The sequence below is a fragment of the Chanodichthys erythropterus genome, chromosome 6, assembly GCF_024489055.1.
Source record: "Chanodichthys erythropterus isolate Z2021 chromosome 6, ASM2448905v1, whole genome shotgun sequence".
In the NCBI taxonomy this organism is placed as follows: domain Eukaryota; kingdom Metazoa; phylum Chordata; class Actinopteri; order Cypriniformes; family Xenocyprididae; genus Chanodichthys; species Chanodichthys erythropterus.
The window spans coordinates 25,172,613-25,194,758 of record NC_090226.1 but is presented as its reverse complement, the minus strand read 5'-3'; the positions used below and the strand labels follow the sequence as shown (position 1 = coordinate 25,194,758).

The following is a 22,146-nucleotide window of genomic DNA, read 5'->3' as shown; positions in this document are numbered from 1 at the left end:
CTATGCTTATATTAGTCTGTCTGTCTCATCCTTATCCCGAGGTTACCGTAGTCAGCTGGATCCGGTCCATATCCAGAGCAGATGGTGGACCTGCACCTAGACACAACCAAATCGGAGCCCCAAATGTCAGCAGAGACCGTGTACACTATCCCTACACAATCCCCTGTAAAGGCCTTGTTGACATGACAGCTATCAGCACAGTCCTTAGCAGATACCACAAGAACCAAACAGGTCCTCCACACATACCCTATGGCCAGCTTCAGCTCCATACCGGTGTGATGAATCCTAAATCATTGTAGCGTCTGGATCAATGGCCTGTATTGGACCTGCAGGAGCTTCTAATGCTAGTAAAAGAGCTTCTTGAACAGTTCTTACCTGAGGAGTACTCAGAAGCACAAGCTTCTGAACACTCACACAACACCAGCTCAGAGATCTGAGCTCGTCTACTGTCTACATCAACCGCCATGGAATGACCACCACTCCAGGAGACACATACAACCAGAGACCATCACAGCCTTCCAGTCTTGTGTGCCAGTGGTGCGTCTGATCTTTCTGCACCTTCTCAACGTCGCTCGCTGTTGTCCAGGAAAGAACAACAACGATCGAAAAGGGGGGATGTAGCGTCTGGATCAATCAGCCACACAATTATTCAATATATTTAATGAATTACCCATGAACTCACTTTATCAAAGTTCTTGTGAACCCATCCCCCTAAAACTGCAACCAGCATCCCAAAATGTAGCTAGTACACAGGCAGAACAAGGTGTTCTGTTACAGATATATGGTATCTTTTATGATCAGAAAGAATGCTGTTGAGACTAGTGACTCATTCTTTCTTGAGAGGGACAACAAACTCTCTTAATCCTATGTATTCTCTATATAACCACTTGGGAAATGTATAAACATGTATCCAATTTTCCCCATCTTATGACTCTCCTTTTATAGGCTTTATTCTATGTATTAATTCTCTCTTTTGGAACTATTTTGGTATTAATGTTCCATAGTTGCAAATGTATAGTTAACTGAAATCACACTTTCGTTTCCTATTTGGCAATTTATGTTACATGTTACTAACTCTGTGACACATTAGTATTATAAGAATCTAGAAGGTTATTTTTCTCATTCATCCAATCCAGTGTCTTATACGCTAATATCTTGCTACAGAACAAAAGACTCGTAAAACTTCCCTCTGAGGGGGCAACCCCTTATTGGCTCAGACACCTTAAGAGGGTGTGATCTTCACCCCCTATATTCACTGATCACAAGATCTGCTCTTCTTTCTCTCTTTCTTCTCTTTTACTGACAAATGCCGATGTCAAGGTGACGCTGTAAGAAGCTAGAAGCTTCTAAGGAACCCCAAGCTTGTGCCAGGCCTCGGCCTAGACCTTCCATTCACCAAAGATCCTGGAATCCAACTGGTTCTCTTTCATCAAGACAACATCAGCAAAGATTCAACGGGAGCCTCCACAAAATTGCATCAGGACAGTTTTAATTCAACTTGGAGAGACATGCAAGTATCAAACTTAGTTTCATTATCGGATACATTGAGTATCCTTACCCCTTTTAAAGAAGGGCCTGTTAAAACTAAACTGATGGCTTCCAGTTCAAGGCTGTTGATCTGCTGAATGTCAAACAATGCTGTAACTTCTTGCTTCCTGTACTCTGCTTTAGCTCTCTCTCTCTTGGTAAACTGTAAGCATGTGTGAATGTTAGAGTAGTTTAAGTGTTTAGTCTAGTTAATAAAGTCTCGTTCATGTCATATGTAAAGTTGTCTGTGTTTTTGCACTCCTATGCTGGAGTCCCTATTCATGTTGATCCTGACTTACAGCCTCTTAGTAGTACTGTACAATAAGACTGTTATTTCCTCATAACCTGGAAATGAACATTTCTTAGAATTAATAAACACCAATACTGTGTGTCTATTGGACAACGGGTTAATTGATTGTAATATTAATTTTATTACATTAAGTTAATTTTATTAACTGATCCAAATATTCATAATTAATTATTACAAGTTATGAATGATTATTCATATTTATTTTGAGCTAATTTTGCTACATCATAATGACACTGTGTTCATTCGTTGGTCAGAGGAGAACTGTGAAACATACATAGTTTGGTATTGATATGCCAAAGCATTGCAGAGTTACAGCCTCAGAATTCACTTCTTGCATTGCAGAGTTACAGCCTCAGAATTCACATTCATGACAGCAATTTTGTTTTATGCGTTAAATAAAGGCAGTTTACTGTACTGAAGCGATTTTGATTGAAAATCAGACCAACAGTCTTTTTTTAAGATTTTAAAAAAGTAGGTTTCCAACGAAATCTCGAAAAATGCAAAAAATTTCAACCAAATATGACATAGCATCATTGTTTGACTCCAAGTCAAATAATGTACGCACTCAGTATGACTCACTAGGAATGCATCAATACCAGTTTCATTAAAATAAGCACAATTAACCCTTGTAAAAAACCTGTAACACTTTTTTTGTGTTCTCGGTCAAAAATTTTACCGCCCTTTTAAAAAGCTTTGATCTAAGCTTATGCACTTCATGTTTTTGAGTGAAAAAAGCATAAATTGTGGATAAATGTCAACATTTTAAAAAAAAGAAGAAAAAAAAAAAGAAGTGGTTCCCAGTGGAAAAATGACCGGCCTACAAAAAATAGCTTTTAAATTTCTCGTTATGCTATATTATCACCAAATATTGGATTCAATCTTTTTGTCAACTTTTTTTTCTTTCAATTAGGACAGGTTTTGTATTTATTTTTTGAAACTTATTGATCATAGGCGTCATTGATCTAAGCCTATAAAGATCTCATCTCTATAACATTTTTTAAAAAAAAAAGCCTGTATTACTCAATATTGTTTGCGTACATGAATATGTTTGTGTATGTGCATGCAGTAGCATGACTGTACATATAGCCACACACATGCACAAGTTCAAGGCCTTTGTCTTTGAAAGCATGAAATATGAAATATGCATGAACATGATGAACATGCTCTCTTAACACTAAGGCCCGGCTCTTCACAGACAGCTTTGATTAGGCCTTAGTTCAATTAGGGGTTTTAAGTAGCTTTTATCAATGTACCCTAGAAAAAGACATTCCTGGTGTGCTTCTTTAAACAAATCAATGGCTCTGACATATTTTAAGATATGTCAGTACAAGTTGCTTTCAGTTAAAACAGCTCAAATATGCATTTTAGTCTGGGACTAGCTTAAGCCTTGTCTGTGAAACCCAGGGTAAATGTTTCTCTTATTTTCATTTGCCCCCATTCATTTTCAAACTATGGACATTTTTGACCAATATAAGTTCAGATCAATGAGGCCTATAATCAGTCAGTTTCAAAATCAGTCAGTTTCACTGCGTGAGGCAAATGGTGGTCACACCAGATACTGACTGGTTTTTGGACCCCCCCAAATAGTACAAATATGTGTAAACACAAAGGCCAAATCCCCTTAATCATTCATCACAAGGAGAAAAAACAACAATATAGTTCTGAAGTGCAGCAAAAGATCGTTGAGCTTCACACCCAGAAAATGGGTATAAGAAAAAAGCTAATGCATTGAAAATCTCCATTTCCACCATCAGGGAAATAATTAAGAAGTTTCAATCAACTATAGATGTTACAAATCTGCCTGGAAGAGGATGTGTGTCTAAATCGTCTCTAATGCGGAGTGAGGATGAAAGTTTGAGTGGCCAAAGATCTTCAAGGATCACAGCTGGAGAATTGCAGAAATTACTTGAGTCTTGAGTCTCAGGAAAGCCTAAAAAAATGACCAAACAGCAACTACATCCCCACAAGTTGTTCAGGAGGGTTTCAAAAAAATCCTTTTTCTTTTGCTCATCCAAAAACAAACTCCACCCAGATCTCTGGACTCCCAAGGGCATTAATTATCCAAAAAATGGGTGAACTTTAGTTACTGGATGGCTATAACAGAGTAATATATAGTAATGACCAAGTTTACCCAAAAGCCTCTAATTCTTAAACAAAAACTCAGAACTTCATTAAATTAGTTAAGCACATGCAACACATGATTTTAAATAAGCATGCTAACTTTTAAGGACATCAGAGTGATTGGTGTGCTTATACTTGTATTTTTAAAAACTCTGAACAAATGTAGAATTTTTTCCTTTTGAAATGAACTGAAATGAAACTGAAATTTTGCACATGTCAGATCCTGAAGCTCAACACACAAACTTAAATCATTAAAATTAGTGAGACTAAAATTATTTAACGAGTTCTTAGACGCTGCTCTCTCTCTCTCTCTCTCTCTTATTGTGGTCTTTGGATCTTGAAAAAATACTTTAAAGTTTTAGACACGCAAGTATGACTAATATAGTACTTGTGTAATGATGCTGTGAACAATAGCTGATCCTCTGTTCAGAGGCTGCATCCTTCAAAAGGACACGGACTTCATTTGGAGGCCACATTTGAAAGAGCCTTTGAATTGGGACCAGCCTTTGTCACGCCGCAGTGATGCAATTGGCCTTTAAATGCAGGCGTCGGAATGCAGCCTCTCAAATCGGGATGCAGCCACTATGTATTTTGAAATTTTAAAAAAACTTGCATATTTCATAATCCTCCATTTCACCACATAACGATTATTGGTCTAGCTAAATGTGGACAATTAGGCATTAAGGTTTAAAGTATTTCAAACATTTAAGCTACAAACTTTTTCAAAGCTGCTTTGAAAACAATGTGTAATGTAAATCATTAACAATAAAAATGATTACTCCAATATTAGAGAAAGAACAATTAATACATAGTATACCTTGACTAACACATAATCTCCAGGTTTAATGGGGACCATCTGAGGTTTCTCCGGCTGAACAGGCAAATCTGTTTTAGGAAAAGAAATCACTTTCACATTTCCATCATTTCGACCACAAAGTTCCTCGGAAGATCTTTTACTCTCCTGTAAAAAATGTCAAGAAAGAAAAACAAAATTCTATAAGAGCTAATCATCCATAATGCTTAGGGGTCTAAATCTTTTAGGCATCCAAAACATCTCAAGAGTAAAACTACAGCAATTTCCCCTTCCCACTGAAAGCACCTGTAATCAGACGAAACTGATAAAAGAAAAAAACAAAACAAAACAAATAGTACTTGGTGAAAAGTTTCATGGGTTCAACAAGGCTATGATTGGAACATACTACAGATTAAGTATACAGCTCTGGAAATAAATTAAGAGAATGATCCAAATTTTCCTTTAATCAGCATTTCTTCATGTATATGCCATTCCTTTCCAGTGTCTAACAAAAGCAGACTCATTCTCATATTCAGCTAATGATTAGGTGATCACCTGAACTAAATAATATGCAACAAGGAAAGTAAAAACCTCTGATATGGTCATCACTATCCTCTTGCAATAGGACCAGCTGGATGGTAAAAACTCTGCTAGTAGAACCTCAAAGGTAATTGGGATAATAATAATAATAATAATAATAATAATTAAAGCTGCAAGCAGCGTTGAGAGGGACCTCTCACCCGGGCTCAGCGCCACCCGTTGGCCTGAGGAAAACAGTGAACAGTGGGGCATCATGCATTTAAGTGAGTGAATACAGGAGAATTATGCCAAAGTCCTTTCGAAATGCCACACTTCCTGCGGCCAACAGGTGGCGCTTTTACCGTAACTGAATTTTTCCATGTTGATGTCTTCAGTTCCAGGACTATTTTCGAACATGTGAAGTTTGAAGCAGATCGGACATCGTATGTCTGAGTTAAAACAACTTCCTGTTTCTTTCGTGGCGTTAATCGCATAAATTAGCACTCAGCCAAGTGTTGCATGATTTAACGTGTTTCTAGCATGTCTGGTACTTCGTGGCATGATGAAATGTGACTCTGGTAGTGAATTACAGTATAAAGCATGCCACTTCCTGTTGCCAGCAGGTGGCGCTATGACTAACTGAATATTATCATATAGACGTCTTTAGGCTAGGACTCTTATCACACATGTGAAGTTTGGGGCAGATCGGACATTGTATGCCTGAGTTACAGCAGCTTCCTCTTTCATGGCGAAACATCAGACTTTGTCAGGCCGCCACAGACACGCCCTTCAATGAAAACTCCAGATCTTTGATATTTATCATCGCTAAGGTCTTGAGATTAGACTGACAACATATGATGTTTTACACTTTGATTAACTCCTCATAGAGATTTAACCAGATCAACATGTAATTTCCTGTTGCCCCCAGGTGGCGCTATGACTTTAACTGAATATTGTCATATAGATGTCTTCAGGTCAGGACTCTTATCACACATGTGAAGTTTGGAGCAGATCAGACATAGTATGCCTGAGTTAGAGCAGCTTCCTCTTTCATGGCGAAACATCAGACTTTGTGAGGCCGCCACAGACACGCCTCTTCAGTGAAAACTCAAGATCTTTGCAAATTATCACCGCTAAGGTCTTGAGATTAGACTTACAACATGTGATGTTGATCTGGTTAAATCTCCATTAGGAGTTAATGTCAGTGTAACTCTTGTCATTTCCTGTTGCCTGCAGGTGGCGCTATGACTGTAACTGAATATTGTTATGAAGATGTCTTCAGGTCAGGACTCTAATAAAACATGTGAAGTTTGGGGCAGATCTGACATTGTTTGTCTGAGTTACAACAACTTCCTTTTTCATGGCGAAGACATCAAACTTTGTCAGGCCGCCACGGACACGCCCTTCAGTGAAAACACTAGATCTTCGCAATTTAACGTCACAAAGGCCTTTAGATTAGACTGACCAAAAATGACATTGATCTGATTAAATCTCTAGGAGGAGTTCGTTAAAGTACAACGTCTGGAAAATGCAAAACTGTGAATTAATTCAAATTATCTGACTTCCTGTTCGGTTTCGGATTTCGCTCCAAGAGAATTTTTTGTAGGTACTGGGCTGATAAAGGCGTGTACCGAATTTCAAAGCCCTAGTGTAATGTAGCGAGCGGGGCTGTACGTTAGATGGCGCTATCGAGCCATTTTGCCACGCCCAATTCCGAAACCCATAACAGACGTAAATTTTCACCACTTCTGACGCGTGTGCAAAGTTTCATGAGTTTTTCGAGCACGTTTAGGACCTCTAAAATGCGATTCACTTTGGAGAAGAAGAAGAAGAATAAATATAGCTGCGAGCAGCGATGGCGGGCCCAAGCCCGGTGGCACCGCCACCCCCGGTGGCTTCAGGGCAACTGTGCACAGCGGGCAATAGGCACTTAAAACGGTTAAACATCAAAGGACTATGTCAAATTCAATCCACATTTACTGCACTACAAGGTGCCGTTATAGAGCCCCTCCTCCCTGCCCATTTTCAAAGGATTACATGTGCCAAGTTTTAACATTATTCTGATGAATTTTGAAGCAAATCAGGTAAAAATAAGAGGGTGATCTCAATGTATGCTGAAAGTGACACATTTTCTGCTTCCAGTTGGTGGCGCTATGACTTTGAATCACAATAGTCAAATCCATGTGATCAGCCTTGTACAACGAAGACTAAGCCAAAGTTTCATCAAAATCAATTAATGTATGCAGAAGTTATAACACTTTGTTTCCTTTTTCTTGCCATAAATTCGTTGCCTCGCCACGGCCAAACCGTTTGAGATATCCAAAATCCGTTTGCAATTAAACAACTTCAATGTGTTAGCAACAAGTTAAAAAAAGCTTGGTGTAAATTGGATAAACCCTGTAGGAGTAGTAGTATAAAATTCATAGCCTGTTTTTTCAAAAAATTAACATTCAAACCAAAATAGCTGACTTCCTGTTGGTCGGAGCTAATGAATGTAAATTAGAAAATTGTCCGGCTTGATGAGAATAATATGTGTACCGAGTTTGGTGACTGTAGGAAAAACTAACCCCCCCACTTTTGTCAAAAGGTGGCGCTACTGAGCCCCTCCACCACGCCCATTTCTATGGCTTTGTCCATGTCTACTGGTTGACAATATTGATGTGTGTGTCGAGTTTCATGCAATTTGAAGCATGTTAAGAGCCTCAAAAACACTCAAGAATATTATTACAGTTTGACCTGTTGCCATGGCAACAATATTTCAAATATCAAAAATCCTGTCATAGGTCTACATCTGCTGTGTATTGACATTACACTGATGAAGTTTGAAGCAAATCAGGTAAAAATAAGAGGGTGATCTCAAAGCATTTTAAAAGTGATACACTTCTTGCTGCCATTTGGTGGCGCTATAACTTTGACTCACAATAGTTACATCCATGTGATCAGACTACTACAACCAACACACTCCTGAAGTTTCATAAACATCAATCAATGTATGCAGAAGTTATAACACATTTCCTGTTTCCCTTTTCTCGCCATAAATTCGTTGCCTCGCCACGGCCAAACCGTTTGAGATATCCAAAATCCGTTTGCAATTAAACAACTTCAATGTGTTCGCAACAAGTTAAAAAAAGCTTGGTGTAAATTGGATAAACCCTGTAGGAGTAGTAGTATAAAATTCATAGCCTGTTTTTTCAAAAAATTAACATTCAAACCAAAATAGCTGACTTCCTGTTGGTCGGAGCTAATGAATGTAAATTAGAAAATTGTCCGGCTTGATGAGAATAATATGTGTACCGAGTTTGGTGACTGTAGGAAAAACTAACCCCCCCACTTTTGTCAAAAGGTGGCGCTACTGAGCCCCTCCACCACGCCCATTTCTATGGCTTTGTCCATGTCTACTGGTTGACAATATTGATGTGTGTGTCGAGTTTCATGCAATTTGAAGCATGTTAAGAGCCTCAAAAACACTCAAGAATATTATTACAGTTTGACCTGTTGCCATGGCAACAATATTTCAAATATCAAAAATCCTGTCATAGGTCTACATCTGCTGTGTATTGACATTACACTGATGAAGTTTGAAGCAAATCAGGTAAAAATAAGAGGGTGATCTCAAAACATTTCAAAAAGTGATACACTTCCTGCTGCCAGTTGGTGGCGCTATAACTTTGACTCACAATAGTCACATCCATGTGATCAGACTCCTATAACGAACACACTCGTGAAGTTTCATAAAGATCAATATATGTATTAAGACGTTATAACACATTTCCTGTTTCCTTTTTCTCGCCATAAATTCGTTGCCTCGCCACGGCCAAACCGTTCGAGATATCAAAAATCCCCTGGCAATTTTTAATCATCAGTGTCTTGACTTCATGCTGACCGAGTTTGGTGGCGATCGGATTAATCGTCTAGGAGGAGTATATCAAATTCCAGAGCATGCGTTTTTCAAACAACCCTTAATAGCTGACTTCCTGTTGGCGTGGCGATTAACTTAGAGCGCGAAAGTTGTTCGGCCCGATGAGGTCTATATGTGTACCGAGTTTCATACTAATACGTGCAAGCATGTTTAATATATGGACCAAATTTTCAGACTTTTTTCAAGGGGGCGCTGTCGAGCCCCCCTGCCACGCCCGGGTACCAGCCTCTCCGGCGTCCTAATGGCCGCGGATTCCAATGTGTGTGCCAATTTTCAAGAGTTTTTGAGCATGTTAAGGCCCCCAAAAAGCCCCGGAAGACGGAAAAAAAAAAAAAAAAAAAAAAAAAAAAATAATAATAATAAATATAGCTGCGAGCAGCGATGGCGGGCCCAAGCCCGGTGGCACCGCCACCCCGGTGGCTTCAGGGCAACTGTGCACAGCGGGCAATAGGCACTTAAAACGGTTAAACATCAAAGGACTATGTCAAATTCACTCCACATTTACTGCACTACAAGGTGCCGTTATAGAGCCCCTCCTCCCTGCCCATTTTCAAAGGATTACATGTGCCAAGTTTTAACATTATTCTGATGAATTTTGAAGCAAATCAGGTAAAAATAAGAGGGTGATCTCAATGTATGCTGAAAGTGACACATTTTCTGCTTCCAGTTGGTGGCGCTATGACTTTGAATCACAATAGTCAAATCCATGTGATCAGCCTTGTACAACGAAGACTAAGCCAAAGTTTCATCAAAATCAATTAATGTATGCAGAAGTTATAACACTTTGTTTCCCTTTTCTTGCCATAAATTCGTTGCTCGCCACGGCCAAACCGTTTGAGATATCCAAAATCCGTTTGCAATTAAACAACTTCAATGTGTTAGCAACAAGTTAAAAAAGCTTGGTGTAAATTGGATAAACCCTGTAGGAGTAGTAGTATAAAATTCATAGCCTGTTTTTTCAAAAAATTAACATTCAAACCAAAATAGCTGACTTCCTGTTGGTCGGAGCTAATGAATGTAAATTAGAAAATTGTCCGGCTTGATGAGAATAATATGTGTACCGAGTTTGGTGACTGTAGGAAAAACTAACCCCCCACTTTTGTCAAAAGGTGGCGCTACTGAGCCCCTCCACCACGCCCATTTCTATGGCTTTGTCCATGTCTACTGGTTGACAATATTGATGTGTGTGTCGAGTTTCATGCAATTTGAAGCATGTTAAGAGCCTCAAAAACACTCAAGAATATTATTACAGTTTGACCTGTTGCCATGGCAACAATATTTCAAATATCAAAAATCCTGTCATAGGTCTACATCTGCTGTGTATTGACATTACACTGATGAAGTTTGAAGCAAATCAGGTAAAAATAAGAGGGTGATCTCAAAGCATTTTAAAAGTGATACACTTCTTGCTGCCATTTGGTGGCGCTATAACTTTGACTCACAATAGTTACATCCATGTGATCAGACTACTACAACCAACACACTCCTGAAGTTTCATAAACATCAATCAATGTATGCAGAAGTTATAACACATTTCCTGTTTCCCTTTTCTCGCCATAAATTCGTTGCCTCGCCACGGCCAAACCGTTTGAGATATCCAAAATCCGTTTGCAATTAAACAACTTCAATGTGTTAGCAACAAGTTAAAAAAAGCTTGGTGTAAATTGGATAAACCCTGTAGGAGTAGTAGTATAAAATTCATAGCCTGTTTTTTCAAAAAATTAACATTCAAACCAAAATAGCTGACTTCCTGTTGGTCGGAGCTAATGAATGTAAATTAGAAAATTGTCCGGCTTGATGAGAATAATATGTGTACCGAGTTTGGTGACTGTAGGAAAAACTAACCCCCCCACTTTTGTCAAAAGGTGGCGCTACTGAGCCCCTCCACCACGCCCATTTCTATGGCTTTGTCCATGTCTACTGGTTGACAATATTGATGTGTGTGTCGAGTTTCATGCAATTTGAAGCATGTTAAGAGCCTCAAAAACACTCAAGAATATTATTACAGTTTGACCTGTTGCCATGGCAACAATATTTCAAATATCAAAAATCCTGTCATAGGTCTACATCTGCTGTGTATTGACATTACACTGATGAAGTTTGAAGCAAATCAGGTAAAAATAAGAGGGTGATCTCAAAGCATTTTAAAAGTGATACACTTCTTGCTGCCATTTGGTGGCGCTATAACTTTGACTCACAATAGTTACATCCATGTGATCAGACTACTACAACCAACACACTCCTGAAGTTTCATAAACATCAATCAATGTATGCAGAAGTTATAACACATTTCCTGTTTCCCTTTTCTCGCCATAAATTCGTTGCCTCGCCACGGCCAAACCGTTTGAGATATCCAAAATCCGTTTGCAATTAAACAACTTCAATGTGTTCGCAACAAGTTAAAAAAAGCTTGGTGTAAATTGGATAAACCCTGTAGGAGTAGTAGTATAAAATTCATAGCCTGTTTTTTCCAAAAAATTAACATTCAAACCAAAATAGCTGACTTCCTGTTGGTCGGAGCTAATGAATGTAAATTAGAAAATTGTCCGGCTTGATGAGAATAATATGTGTACCGAGTTTGGTGACTGTAGGAAAAACTAACCCCCCCACTTTTGTCAAAAGGTGGCGCTACTGAGCCCCTCCACCACGCCCATTTCTATGGCTTTGTCCATGTCTACTGGTTGACAATATTGATGTGTGTGTCGAGTTTCATGCAATTTGAAGCATGTTAAGAGCCTCAAAAACACTCAAGAATATTATTACAGTTTGACCTGTTGCCATGGCAACAATATTTCAAATATCAAAAATCCTGTCATAGGTCTACATCTGCTGTGTATTGACATTACACTGATGAAGTTTGAAGCAAATCAGGTAAAAATAAGAGGGTGATCTCAAAACATTTCAAAAAGTGATACACTTCCTGCTGCCAGTTGGTGGCGCTATAACTTTGACTCACAATAGTCACATCCATGTGATCAGACTCCTATAACGAACACACTCGTGAAGTTTCATAAAGATCAATATATGTATTAAGACGTTATAACACATTTCCTGTTTCCTTTTTCTCGCCATAAATTCGTTGCCTCGCCACGGCCAAACCGTTCGAGATATCAAAAATCCCCTGGCAATTTTTAATCATCAGTGTCTTGACTTCATGCTGACCGAGTTTGGTGGCGATCGGATTAATCGTCTAGGAGGAGTATATCAAATTCCAGAGCATGCGTTTTTCAAACAACCCTTAATAGCTGACTTCCTGTTGGCGTGGCGATTAACTTAGAGCGCGAAAGTTGTTCGGCCCGATGAGGTCTATATGTGTACCGAGTTTCATACTAATACGTGCAAGCATGTTTAATATATGGACCAAATTTTCAGACTTTTTTCAAGGGGGCGCTGTCGAGCCCCCTGCCACGCCCGGGTACCAGCCTCTCCGGCGTCCTAATGGCCGCGGATTCCAATGTGTGTGCCAATTTTCAAGAGTTTTTGAGCATGTTAAGGCCCCCAAAAAGCCCCGGAAGACGGAAAAAAAAAAAAAAAAAAATAAATAAATAAATAAATAAATATAGCTGCGAGCAGCGATGGCGGGCCCAAGCCCGGTGGCACCGCCACCCCGGTGGCTTCAGGGCAACTGTGCACAGCGGGCAATAGGCACTTAAAACGGTTAAACATCAAAGGACTATGTCAAATTCACTCCACATTTACTGCACTACAAGGTGCCGCTATAGACCCCTTCCTCCCTGCCCATTTTCAAAGGATTACATGTGCCAAGTTTTAACATTATTCTGATGAATTTTGAAGCAAATCAGGTAAAAATAAGAGGGTGATCTCAATGTATGCTGAAAGTGACACATTTTCTGCTTCCAGTTGGTGGCGCTATGACTTTGAATCACAATAGTCAAATCCATGTGATCAGCCTTGTACAACGAAGACTAAGCCAAAGTTTCATCAAAATCAATTAATGTATGCAGAAGTTATAACACTTTGTTTCCCTTTTTTTTGCCATAAATTCGTTGCCTCGCCACGGCCAAACCGTTTGAGATATCCAAAATCCGTTTGCAATTAAACAACTTCAATGTGTTAGCAACAAGTTAAAAAAAGCTTGGTGTAAATTGGATAAACCCTGTAGGAGTAGTAGTATAAAATTCATAGCCTGTTTTTTCAAAAAATTAACATTCAAACCAAAATAGCTGACTTCCTGTTGGTCGGAGCTAATGAATGTAAATTAGAAAATTGTCCGGCTTGATGAGAATAATATGTGTACCGAGTTTGGTGACTGTAGGAAAAACTAACCCCCCACTTTTGTCAAAAGGTGGCGCTACTGAGGCCCCTCCACCACGCCCATTTCTATGGCTTTGTCCATGTCTACTGGTTGACAATATTGATGTGTGTGTCGAGTTTCATGCAATTTGAAGCATGTTAAGAGCCTCAAAAACACTCAAGAATATTATTACAGTTTGACCTGTTGCCATGGCAACAATATTTCAAATATCAAAAATCCTGTCATAGGTCTACATCTGCTGTGTATTGACATTACACTGATGAAGTTTGAAGCAAATCAGGTAAAAATAAGAGGGTGATCTCAAAGCATTTTAAAAGTGATACACTTCTTGCTGCCATTTGGTGGCGCTATAACTTTGACTCACAATAGTTACATCCATGTGATCAGACTACTACAACCAACACACTCCTGAAGTTTCATAAACATCAATCAATGTATGCAGAAGTTATAACACATTTCCTGTTTCCCTTTTCTCGCCATAAATTCGTTGCCTCGCCACGGCCAAACCGTTTGAGATATCCAAAATCCGTTTGCAATTAAACAACTTCAATGTGTTCGCAACAAGTTAAAAAAAGCTTGGTGTAAATTGGATAAACCCTGTAGGAGTAGTAGTATAAAATTCATAGCCTGTTTTTTCAAAAAATTAACATTCAAACCAAAATAGCTGACTTCCTGTTGGTCGGAGCTAATGAATGTAAATTAGAAAATTGTCCGGCTTGATGAGAATAATATGTGTACCGAGTTTGGTGACTGTAGGAAAAACTAACCCCCCCACTTTTGTCAAAAGGTGGCGCTACTGAGCCCCTCCACCACGCCCATTTCTATGGCTTTGTCCATGTCTACTGGTTGACAATATTGATGTGTGTGTCGAGTTTCATGCAATTTGAAGCATGTTAAGAGCCTCAAAAACACTCAAGAATATTATTACAGTTTGACCTGTTGCCATGGCAACAATATTTCAAATATCAAAAATCCTGTCATAGGTCTACATCTGCTGTGTATTGACATTACACTGATGAAGTTTGAAGCAAATCAGGTAAAAATAAGAGGGTGATCTCAAAACATTTCAAAAAGTGATACACTTCCTGCTGCCAGTTGGTGGCGCTATAACTTTGACTCACAATAGTCACATCCATGTGATCAGACTCCTATAACGAACACACTCGTGAAGTTTCATAAAGATCAATATATGTATTAAGACGTTATAACACATTTCCTGTTTCCTTTTTCTCGCCATAAATTCGTTGCCTCGCCACGGCCAAACCGTTCGAGATATCAAAAATCCCCTGGCAATTTTTAATCATCAGTGTCTTGACTTCATGCTGACCGAGTTTGGTGGCGATCGGATTAATCGTCTAGGAGGAGTATATCAAATTCCAGAGCATGCGTTTTTCAAACAACCCTTAATAGCTGACTTCCTGTTGGCGTGGCGATTAACTTAGAGCGCGAAAGTTGTTCGGCCCGATGAGGTCTATATGTGTACCGAGTTTCATACTAATACGTGCAAGCATGTTTAATATATGGACCAAATTTTCAGACTTTTTTCAAGGGGGCGCTGTCGAGCCCCCCTGCCACGCCCGGGTACCAGCCTCTCCGGCGTCCTAATGGCCGCGGATTCCAATGTGTGTGCCAATTTTCAAGAGTTTTTGAGCATGTTAAGGCCCCCAAAAAGCCCCGGAAGACGGAAAAAAAAAAAAAAAAAAAAATAAAAAAAAAAAAAATAATAATAATCCTTAGAAGAACAAGAGGGCCCTGCGCGAATTTTCGCTTGGGCCCTAAATATAGCTGCGAGCAGCGATGGCGGGCCCAAGCCCGGTGGCACCGCCACCCCGGTGGCTTCAGGGCAACTGTGCACAGCGGGCAATAGGCACTTAAAACGGTTAAACATCAAAGGACTATGTCAAATTCACTCCACATTTACTGCACTACAAGGTGCCGCTATAGAGCCCCTCCTCCCTGCCCATTTTCAAAGGATTACATGTGCCAAGTTTTAACATTATTCTGATGAATTTTGAAGCAAATCAGGTAAAAATAAGAGGGTGATCTCAATGTATGCTGAAAGTGACACATTTTCTGCTTCCAGTTGGTGGCGCTATGACTTTGAATCACAATACTCAAATCCATGTGATCAGCCTTGTACAACGAAGACTAAGCCAAAGTTTCATCAAAATCAATTAATGTATGCAGAAGTTATAACACTTTGTTTCCCTTTTCTTGCCATAAATTCGTTGCCTCGCCACGGCCAAACCGTTTGAGATATCCAAAATCCGTTTGCAATTAAACAACTTCAATGTGTTAGCAACAAGTTAAAAAAAGCTTGGTGTAAATTGGATAAACCCTGTAGGAGTAGTAGTATAAAATTCATAGCCTGTTTTTTCAAAAAATTAACATTCAAACCAAAATAGCTGACTTCCTGTTGGTCGGAGCTAATGAATGTAAATTAGAAAATTGTCCGGCTTGATGAGAATAATATGTGTACCGAGTTTGGTGACTGTAGGAAAAACTAACCCCCCCACTTTTGTCAAAAGGTGGCGCTACTGAGCCCCTCCACCACGCCCATTTCTATGGCTTTGTCCATGTCTACTGGTTGACAATATTGATGTGTGTGTCGAGTTTCATGCAATTTGAAGCATGTTAAGAGCCTCAAAAACACTCAAGAATATTATTACAGTTTGACCTGTTGCCATGGCAACAATATTTCAAATATCAAAAATCCTGTCATAGGTCTACATCTGCTGTGTATTGACATTACACTGATGAAGTTTGAAGCAAATCAGGTAAAAATAAGAGGGTGATCTCAAAGCATTTTAAAAGTGATACACTTCTTGCTGCCATTTGGTGGCGCTATAACTTTGACTCACAATAGTTACATCCATGTGATCAGACTACTACAACCAACACACTCCTGAAGTTTCATAAACATCAATCAATGTATGCAGAAGTTATAACACATTTCCTGTTTCCCTTTTCTCGCCATAAATTCGTTGCCTCGCCACGGCCAAACCGTTTGAGATATCCAAAATCCGTTTGCAATTAAACAACTTCAATGTGTTCGCAACAAGTTAAAAAAAGCTTGGTGTAAATTGGATAAACCCTGTAGGAGTAGTAGTATAAAATTCATAGCCTGTTTTTTCAAAAAAATAACATTCAAAGCAAAATAGCTGACTTCCTGTTGGTCGGAGCTAATGAATGTAAATTAGAAAATTGTCCGGCTTGATGAGAATAATATGTGTACCGAGTTTGGTGACTGTAGGAAAAACTAACCCCCCCACTTTTGTCAAAAGGTGGCGCTACTGAGCCCCTCCACCACGCCCATTTCTATGGCTTTGTCCATGTCTACTGGTTGACAATATTGATGTGTGTGTCGAGTTTCATGCAATTTGAAGCATGTTAAGAGCCTCAAAAACACTCAAGAATATTATTACAGTTTGACCTGTTGCCATGGCAACAATATTTCAAATATCAAAAATCCTGTCATAGGTCTACATCTGCTGTGTATTGACATTACACTGATGAAGTTTGAAGCAAATCAGGTAAAAATAAGAGGGTGATCTCAAAACATTTCAAAAAGTGATACACTTCCTGCTGCCAGTTGGTGGCGCTATAACTTTGACTCACAATAGTCACATCCATGTGATCAGACTCCTATAACGAACACACTCGTGAAGTTTCATAAAGATCAATATATGTATTAAGACGTTATAACACATTTCCTGTTTCCTTTTTCTCGCCATAAATTTGTTGCCTCGCCACGGCCAAACCGTTCGAGATATCAAAAATCCCCTGGCAATTTTTAATCATCAGTGTCTTGACTTCATGCTGACCGAGTTTGGTGGCGATCGGATTAATCGTCTAGGAGGAGTATATCAAATTCCAGAGCATGCGTTTTTCAAACAACCCTTAATAGCTGACTTCCTGTTGGCGTGGCGATTAACTTAGAGCGCGAAAGTTGTTCGGCCCGATGAGGTCTATATGTGTACCGAGTTTCATACTAATACGTGCAAGCATGTTTAATATATGGACCAAATTTTCAGACTTTTTTCAAGGGGGCGCTGTCGAGCCCCCCTGCCACGCCCGGGTACCAGCCTCTCCGGCGTCCTAATGGCCGCGGATTCCAATGTGTGTGCCAATTTTCAAGAGTTTTTGAGCATGTTAAGGCCCCCAAAAAGCCCCGGAAGACGGAAAAAAAAAAAAAAAAAAAAAAAATAATAATAATCCTTAGAAGAACAAGAGGGCCCTGCGCGAATTTTCGCTTGGGCCCTAATAATCCTTAGAAGAACAAGAGGGCCCTGCGCGAATTTTCGCTTGGGCCCTAATAATCCTTAGAAGAACAAGAGGGCCCTGCGCGAATTTTCGCTTGGGCCCTAATAAATATAGCTGCGAGCAGCGATGGCGGGCCCAAGCCCGGTGGCACCGCCACCCCGGTGGCTTCAGGGCAACTGTGCACAGCGGGCAATAGGCACTTAAAACGGTTAAACATCAAAGGACTATGTCAAATTCACTCCACATTTACTGCACTACAAGGTGCCGCTATAGAGCCCCTCCTCCCTGCCCATTTTCAAAGGATTACATGTGCCAAGTTTTAACATTATTCTGATGAATTTTGAAGCAAATCAGGTAAAAATAAGAGGGTGATCTCAATGTATGCTGAAAGTGACACATTTTCTGCTTCCAGTTGGTGGCGCTATGACTTTGAATCACAATAGTCAAATCCATGTGATCAGCCTTGTACAACGAAGACTAAGCCAAAGTTTCATCAAAATCAATTAATGTATGCAGAAGTTATAACACTTTGTTTCCCTTTTCTTGCCATAAATTCGTTGCCTCGCCACGGCCAAACCGTTTGAGATATCCAAAATCCGTTTGCAATTAAACAACTTCAATGTGTTAGCAACAAGTTAAAAAAAAGCTTGGTGTAAATTGGATAAACCCTGTAGGAGTAGTAGTATAAAATTCATAGCCTGTTTTTTCAAAAAATTAACATTCAAACAAAAATAGCCGACTTCCTGTTGGTCGGAGCTAATGAATGTAAATTAGAAAATTGTCCGGCTTGATGCGATCAATATATGTACCGAGTTTGGTGACTGTAGGAAAAACTAACCCCCCCACTTTTGTCAAAAGGTGGCGCTACTGAGCCCCTCCACCACGCCCATTTCTATGGCTTTGTCCATGTCTACTGGTTGACAATATTGATGTGTGTGTCGAGTTTCATGCAAATTGAAGCATGTTAAGAGCCTCAAAAACACTCAAGAATATTATTACAGTTTGACCTGTCGCCATGGCAACGATATTTCAAATATCAAAAATCCTGTCATAGGTCTACATCTGCTGTGTATTGCCATTACATTGATGAAGTTTGAAACAAATCAGGTAAAAATAAGAGGGTGATCTCAAAGCATTTTAAAAGTGATACACTTCTTGCTGCCATTTGGTGGCGCTATAACTTTGACTCACAATAGTTACATCCATGTGATCAGACTACTACAACCAACACACTCCTGAAGTTTCATAAACATCAATCAATGTATGCAGAAGTTATAACACATTTCCTGTTTCCCTTTTCTCGCCATAAATTCGTTGCCTCGCCACGGCCAAACCGTTTGAGATATCCAAAATCCGTTTGCAATTAAACAACTTCAATGTGTTCGCAACAAGTTAAAAAAAGCTTGGTGTAAATTGGATAAACCCTGTAGGAGTAGTAGTATAAAATTCATAGCCTGTTTTTTCAAAAAATTAACATTCAAACCAAAATAGCTGACTTGCTGTTGGTCGGAGCTAATGAATGTAAATTAGAAAATTGTCCACAAGTATAAATCAGCCTTAATGAATCAAGTCATGTATAAGGTTATCCTGGAAGAAAACATACTTCCTTCAGCTCTATCAATGTTCCCCAATTCTGAAGATTGTTTTTTATTCCTAGCAGGACAATGATCCATTCCACTCAGTCAGGTCAATTAAAGGGTCACCCAAAAATGAGAATTCTGTCATCATTTCCTCACCCTCAAGTTGTTCCAAACCTGTATGAATTTCTTTCTTCTACTGAACACAAAAGAAGATATTTTGAAGTATATAGGTAACAGTTGACGGACACCACTGACTTCCATAGTATGAAAAAAAAAATACTATGGAAGTCAGTGGGGTCCCATCAACTGTTTGGTTACGGACATTCTTCAAAATATATTGTTTTGTGTTCAGCAAAAGAAAGAAATTCACTGTCCTGCATTGGAGCACTGTCTTCAGAGTTGGGGAACATTGAGCAGAAAGAAATATGGTTTCTTCTAGGATGACCTTATATACTTGGCTTGATACATTAGTTCATTATGTGTGTATTGAGGAACACCAGATCAAAACCATGTCATGGCCAGCACAATCTCCAGACCTGAACCCCAATGAAAACTTCTGGAATGTGATCAAGAGGGAGAGTGGTTGCAAGCTATCAAACAAAGCAGAGCTGCTTGAATTTTTGCACCAGGAGTGGCATAAAGTCACCCAACAGCAATGTGAAAGACTAATAGAGAGCATGCCAAGAAGCATGAAAGCTGTGATTAAAAACCAGGGTTAATTTTTGAAATCTTGTAAAGTGAAAACATTAGCATTGTATTGTTTAAAAGTGAATGCAAAACACTGAAAACACTTTCTTCAGTTTTCATTTTCTGCAAAAAAAAAAAAAAAAACAATTTGGGAGAAATGGTGTCAGTAGTTCATAGAATGAAACAAAAATTATTTTACTCAAACACATACGGATAATTTTGTAATGGTCTCTAAAATTTTTTTCCAGAGCTGTATAGTATGCAAACTGTACACAGTGTGCAAATATTCAATATGCACGGAATACTCAGATGACATACCAGATCATACTTTCACAATTTCTCACACTCATGACATTCCAAACCTGTACAATTTTCCTCTGTGGAACACACAAGATTATATTTTTTAAAAGCAATTTAACTTTTTTGCCATACACTGAAATTCAGTAAATATTTTTAAGTGCTGCTTAAAAAGTATATATGTACCAGTTATCTGTTTAGTGTTTTTCTATCCCCAATCAACCCTACAAGCAGTAAAAAAATTAGGCAAAAACATCATGAAGTATAATGTTATACTCACTCCCTCTACCAACACCAGCTGTGCACTGCCGATAAAAGCCATGTTGACTTTAGCTGCCTCTTCTCTAAAAACAGAGATGAGTTCCTCCAGACGACGCTGTTTCACTGGCACAGGAACATCATCTTGCAGCCGATGATATGCATGGGTTTTCTAAAGATAAGCAAGAAACATTTTTTTCAATGTTAAAATACTTTGTCCCATCCCAGTTTTTAATCATGCTATAGGGATTGCTGGGAATTTTCATTTTGTTATTCATTTGTATGTTTGGTGCCAATTTTTTGAACTAATGGATTTAACTGCAGGTTAAACTTATTAGTGAATAAATGTATCTAATGTGACCATCAGTGAACAGACTGATGTTATCATGCTGGTTTTACGCTACACAAGCTTTTAAAAGACCTATCTAGCTGATAAAATATTTTAGAGCCGAGTAAATCTTCAACTATACTAATTTTTGACATTTCCATTACTTATACTAATTTCCATGAGTTTCCTTAATATTTCAATGACCATGAGAGACTGCAAAATAAAAAAATAAAAAATAAAAAAGGGGAAAAAAGAATAAGAAAAAATATTGTAATGACTAATTGACAGCCATATTATTATGAACAGAATTACAAGAGATATGCATGAATCTGGCAGGTATCGGATAGGAAGAGCAAAAGGTAGATCAGACCTTCCTCATGCTGTAGGCGAAGAGAAAGCCCATGTTATAGCCCACCTCCCTGAGGAGAGATAGGGTCTGCTGATGGTCATCTTCAGTCTCTCCACAGAAGCCTGTGATGAAATCACTACTCATACTGACTCCTGAAACAGGATTTATCAGGGACAAAGAGGAACATCATAAACCACTGCACTTCATTTACATCTCATCATAACTTGACACTACATTGATTATTGAGGCATGGGACAAAACATCTGAAATCATTCATTGGACATATCGTAGTATTTTTATGACATTATTTATTACCTACCACCTGCTCAAACAATAACTCAATACTTTATATAAATAAATGTATATTTAAATGTATTTTTAATAGCATTTATAAATAGCATTTTGTGTTGTGCCCTGATGGTTCATTTTAAAATATACCACTTAGGTCCAACTTTATATGAGATGTCTTCAAATCCTATGCACTTATATTATAAAATTAAACATTTGATAATGTAGTTTATTGTGTACATGCATGTTGTTCTGCAATACCATTGTCAGATTTGCAATAGCTATTTGCTGTTATAGAGTTTAGGATACAGGTATGGTTAGAGGTAGATGTAGACGGTAGGCATAAGGATACGTTTAGATGCGGTCAACAGAGTAATTAAATGCAGGTACTTTAAATGTATCTACAGTGTAAGTACAACATGTACTGAATTGTATACCATAAGTATATTTTATATTTTTTATTTAAGTACATAGTAGTAGTAAAAGTAGTATACCACATAAAAAAAAAATATATATATATATATATAATTAAATAATATAAAAAAGTGCTGTCATGTAACACATCGGTTCCCAACCCTGGTCCTGGAGTACCCCCAACGCTGCACATTTTTGATGTCTTTCTTAACAGACA

The 22,146-nt window shown here is 38.7% G+C and overlaps 1 protein-coding gene across 1 annotated transcript in view; it reads right to left on the bottom strand.

Annotated features, from left to right (window-relative positions):
• Nucleotides 1-450: 450 nt before the first annotated feature.
• The window catches only part of LOC137021273 (mitochondrial tRNA methylthiotransferase CDK5RAP1-like), an 86,457-nt gene continuing 64,761 nt past the window's right edge, over nucleotides 451-22,146 (bottom strand). Inside the window, exons 10-16 of the mRNA XM_067387551.1 lie at nucleotides 21,249-21,379; nucleotides 20,573-20,722; nucleotides 20,340-20,372; nucleotides 4,776-4,919; nucleotides 1,559-1,690; nucleotides 683-742; nucleotides 451-624 (exon numbers count right to left, since the gene is read on the bottom strand). Coding sequence (XP_067243652.1) covers nucleotides 451-624; nucleotides 683-742; nucleotides 1,559-1,690; nucleotides 4,776-4,919; nucleotides 20,340-20,372; nucleotides 20,573-20,722; nucleotides 21,249-21,379 — 824 coding nt within the window. The remainder of the gene's footprint in view (nucleotides 625-682; nucleotides 743-1,558; nucleotides 1,691-4,775; nucleotides 4,920-20,339; nucleotides 20,373-20,572; nucleotides 20,723-21,248; nucleotides 21,380-22,146) is intronic.